At 36.6% G+C, this 4746-nt stretch overlaps 1 protein-coding gene across 2 annotated transcripts in view; it reads left to right on the forward strand.

The window, feature by feature from the left end:
- LOC110032401 (histone acetyltransferase GCN5) overlaps positions 1-4746 on the forward strand; it is a 114029-nt gene extending 109283 nt beyond the window's left edge. The window contains exons 12-13 of one of the 2 annotated variants that reach the window (XM_020736028.1): positions 3332-3473; positions 4396-4746. In XM_020736028.1, coding sequence (XP_020591687.1) covers positions 3332-3473; positions 4396-4462 — 209 coding nt within the window. In that variant the 3' untranslated portion in view covers positions 4463-4746. Of the gene's footprint in view, positions 1-3331; positions 3474-4395 lie in introns of those variants that run through there. The other variant, XM_020736030.1, reaches the window with a different exon arrangement.

Below are 4746 nucleotides of genomic sequence, written 5' to 3' on the forward strand. Positions count from 1 at the left end.
GAAGGGCTATTTTGGTGTTTTAAAAACATACAAGAACATGTTTTTTTCTTATTTTAGTATTTTAAAAACATAATTGTTACCCCAAAAAATAAAAAAACAGAAATGAAACAAAAAACAGATATGCAAACATTATTTTTATGTTTGTTACAAAAATAATAAAACAAAAAATAAAATTTGATCTCTAATAGCACTTAGCGAACGATTCAAACGCGAGCTACTTATTCAGCCAAATACGAGCTATTCATGAACAAATTGTTATTACAGCCTGATTTGCCAATATTCATGGAAAGCATTGTTTGGAGGGTGTTGTAGTGGCGGAGCTACCGTTTCCTATTGCTTCCCACTCTTATCCGGCTTGTCATTTTCTTGTACGGGCTTTGCTTGCTCCTCCTAAGATACTCTTATTAGTCGTGATAGCTATAGGTGCTGCCTGACTAACGGTTGCTACGTGAAGGACGATTGTAGCCTACTCTGTTCCTGTTGTTTTTCCACCTTCAGGACTACATTCTGAACATCCCCAAGCTTACAGTACGGTTGTAGCTGCATCACGTTACTAATAGTGGGCTTCAGGCCCCCAAGGTACTGGGTTATATCGCGCTCTTCTGGCTTGATCAACTCGCATTTTCTGTAAATGGTCGAACTAAGCTGTGAACTCCTCCACTAAAAGGTTTCGCTATTGTAGATTGTGGAGTTTCAGAAACATGTTCTGGCGGTAGTGAGATGGAAGATATTTCTTCTGCATGGCTTTCTTCATCTTCTCCAACTTGGTAATTTTATCATTGCCTTATCATTTCCTATGTCTCTGTAAGTTCTCCCACCACAAGGAAGCATTCTTCTTCAGTTTAATGACAGTTAGCTTGTCCAATTTGTTCTCTGGCACATCCTTATACTCGAAGATCCATTCAACTGATTGCAGCCAATCAACAAACTCATCTGGATCCATACCTTCTTCAAATTCTAGAAGATTCATCTTGATGCCAAAATTCGTTGGCCTCCGTATGTGGCCTCTTCTCTCATTCTCCTCTAATATTGCATTCCAAAGTGTTGCAGTCGGTATTCTTCGTCGCTGATATCTTCTATGTGGAGCGGGTTAAAATCTTGTCCTTGTTGTCCCTTTGGCTCTCTCGATCGCAATCGAGGGTAATATCACCTCGGGTTACATTATCCACTCTGCTAATCTCTATTGCAGATGACGGATCTCTCGTTATATTTCGTCTCGGGTAAGATTTGATATGCATATCTTCAATAGCATGGTTGAAGGTTTGGAACCTGCGAAAGAAAAGGTAAAAGAGAAAAAGAAAGAACTAAAAGATAGGAAGAAAAGAAGAAGAAAAAAGGAGAGGGAAGGAAAAGAAAGAAAGGGGAGAAGGAAAAAAAATTGGCGGACTGTAAGGAGCCCTAGGACAGGGCTAGGGTTAGACTTAGCTCTGATACCAAATGATACCGGAATTAACCCAAATCAAGAACAAATAACCAATATTATTGTTGAATTTCAAAGAAATTACAAGACAACTCTTCAACAAAAACAACACAAGAACACACAAACAGTATGCAACAATGACAACTGCAGATTTAAGAAAAGGAAAACAACCTAAAAAACAGAAATGACCTCCTCAAGTGGAGGGCGGCAGGTCTGGAAGCTGCAATAGGATGGGCCGGTAGCTGGCAGCAGGTGGCGGCGGTGCAGGGAAGGTCGGTGAGGCTGTTGGACGGCAGCGGGATGGCTGGACAGCAGCAGGAAATGGAAGGACTGGCTGCTAGAGAGCGGAGGGGTGGCTGGTCAGCAGACGGACAGGAAAATTGCAGCAAACCGTAACCGGAATAAATGAAAGATAATTATCCTCACGGGATCAAGTTATAGCCTGAGCACCACTTATTCCTTTGGAGAAGATCACCGCCTTTGACGAGTTACAACCGGAGCACTATTCGCCGTCGGGTACAGCCCTCAGAAGGGAAAGACTCGAAGAAAGCAAACTGAAATTAGAGACAATCCAAAAACTAACTCTACAGCACTCAAAGAGCACTTATATAATAGTTGGTAGTAGTTTATGATAGGAAGAAATTGGAATTGAAAAGCAATAGAAATAGGAAAGGGGATAGAAAAGACAAGCAATAGAATAGGAAGGAATTGGAATCGGAAAGAAATAGGAATATGAAAGGGGATAGAAAAGGCAAGCAATAGGATAGGAAGGGGATTCTTTCTAAGGGAGGGATTAGATTAGGCTGAAAGGAATGAAAAGGGGCGGTAATTCGTTTCCTAAGCAGGCCAGTTGGTCCGGCCACCTGCTGGACCGGAATTTGCCCAGGCTGATTCAACCAGCCGCTCAATAGCCCACGTCAGATATAAATTCATATAAGGTAATATTGCCAATTTAAACAATACAAGTGCTAGTAGACGGGCAAAAAATATTAGATTTGGATCTATAAAACTTTCTGGAACTTAAGGAGCCTGATATGTTTTACATTCGAGAGCCAAGTGATGACAGTTCTCCTGTTTCAACAAAAGATGGAGTGGTCAATTTTGTGTATATGATTGAAAATAAAAGTTTTGTAGTGTTCTTGCAGTACTTAATGGCAGTTTTAAATTTAAGTGCTTGTGCATTTTATATGATTGATTCTCGAATTAATTTTGACCAAGAGTAGTTTCCTTTGTTATTATTTTGTAAATGATCAATGTAATAAATGCTGCTAAAATGAATGACTGAAGCTCTATTTAAAGAAGTGAGGAAAAATGTGTTTTATTACCCCTAAAGCTTGTTGTATTGTGATTTTGGACGTATTTAGCAGGGAATAGCAGTTAATGGCCCCTTCTTTTGCCTTTTAATCAGTCGCTGCCTATGTCAATTTCATGGTTTTGGTTCTTTGTTTGTCCAACTGCTAGTTAATAGCCCCTTTTTTATTCTGTAAATGTTACCTGTTCACCCACCTTTTTTAAAAGATTTACATACATACCGCACGATCTTTATGTATTTGCCTATCTAACACTTGACTTTGATTTTATATTTATACCGCTATCTGTGCTTGAAAGCTGTATTTTCTCTTTGAAAGTTAATGATAATAATATTTTTCATTTCATATGAGCAGATTGAGTGTTACAAATGTAAAAAATTAAATTTTAGGGGTTAAATTTCACATGCATATAAGAATTGTGTGGTATGTATGTAAATGCCTTTTTTTTAATCATTCTTCTGGCATGACATGTTTTGTGAATGCTAATTGTATAATTTTGTTGATCTTATGGACTTGAAAAAAAAAAACATCAAATAATTGAATATTCTTTCTTATAGTTAATTGTTAGCTTTCTAATTCTTTAATGCAATTTCCCGTGCAGACCTAAAAACGATGTCGAAGAGGCTCGAGTCTGAACAATATTATGTTACATTTGAGATGTTTGTTGCTGATGTTAAGAGGATGTTTGCGAATGCTAAGACCTACAACTCTCCTGAGACCATCTATTACAAGTGTTCGACCCGGTACGGTTATTCATCTTGCTCGAAAAAATTAGGTCAGGATTGATATATACATTGGATATTCTTTCAGACGAGTTTAATACATGAATAGCTGATCAATTCCGAACTCTTTTATGCACTAATCTCAAAGCAACAACAACAATAACAAAGCCTTAATCCCACTACGTGGGGTCGACTACATGAATCCTTTTTCTCCAATTCATCCTATATAGGATTCATGTCATGATTTTTTTCGACAAGTTTTACGCTTGCTGTCGACTACCTAACGCAACCCTCCACTTTTCACATTCGGGCTTGGGACCGGCAACGGCAATGTTAATACCTATGTTTATGCATATTTAACACCTAAGCTTCAAATTTCACACGCATACAAACTTATGCCTGCATGAAAATGTGTATTTCACTTTTTAAAATTTAATATGTTGTATAAACTTAAAAAGTGAAATTTAGGTGTTAGATATGTAAATTCATTAGAATTGAGTGCTATCAGGTATGTATGTCTGTAAATGCCCCTATTTTAAAACCCATTCTGTTCAGGTCATTCTCACTCATTTTTTTTTCTAGAAAATGTTTTGTTAGTGGATTTAGAATTTGCCTGGGAAGCTTTTCTTGTGCTCTAATTCTATTTTGGGGCGTTTACATACATATTCCCTACTTTGTATTTACAGATCTAACATCTTTAAATTTTATTTTTTTATATTTATACCAACCCAAATCTTTCATATCACGTAAAAAATACCATCATTTTAACTTTTAAAAAGTGAAATACACCATTTTATGCATAAGGCGACATGTAAAAATTAAAGTTTAGATGTTTGATATATAAATACACAGAAATTGAGTCGTTTGTATGTAATTTTTTTTTTTTCTATTTTATTTGCGCCTTGTCAAAATCTATCTAACTTGCTTCGTTGTTCCTATTCAGGCTTGAAAACTACTTCTCAAGCAAAGTTCAAGCCCATTTTCTTCAAACAGCTAACAAAAATCCTTAGGTGATTTACTTGGCCTAATTTTAAATCCAACTCCACTAAGCTCTGCTGTGTTAAAATGTTGACGAACGGAGCTCATGTTGCAGTAAGCTTATGGAGAAAAAAGGTGGTAGTTATTTATTTGTAATTCCATGCAAATTATCCACAATATTTTCTGCAATATTCATAATCATATATTTATAAAGTTATTCACCAGTACTTGGTAGTTCTCTTTACCAAAATTTTAATGCCTATTGTCATTTTGGACTTTTGATGAAAGAAAAAAGAGGAAATTTGAAATTCAGCAA

This window comes from Phalaenopsis equestris, unplaced genomic scaffold (genome assembly GCF_001263595.1).
Source record: "Phalaenopsis equestris unplaced genomic scaffold, ASM126359v1 Scaffold000938, whole genome shotgun sequence".
NCBI lineage: Eukaryota > Viridiplantae > Streptophyta > Magnoliopsida > Asparagales > Orchidaceae > Phalaenopsis > Phalaenopsis equestris.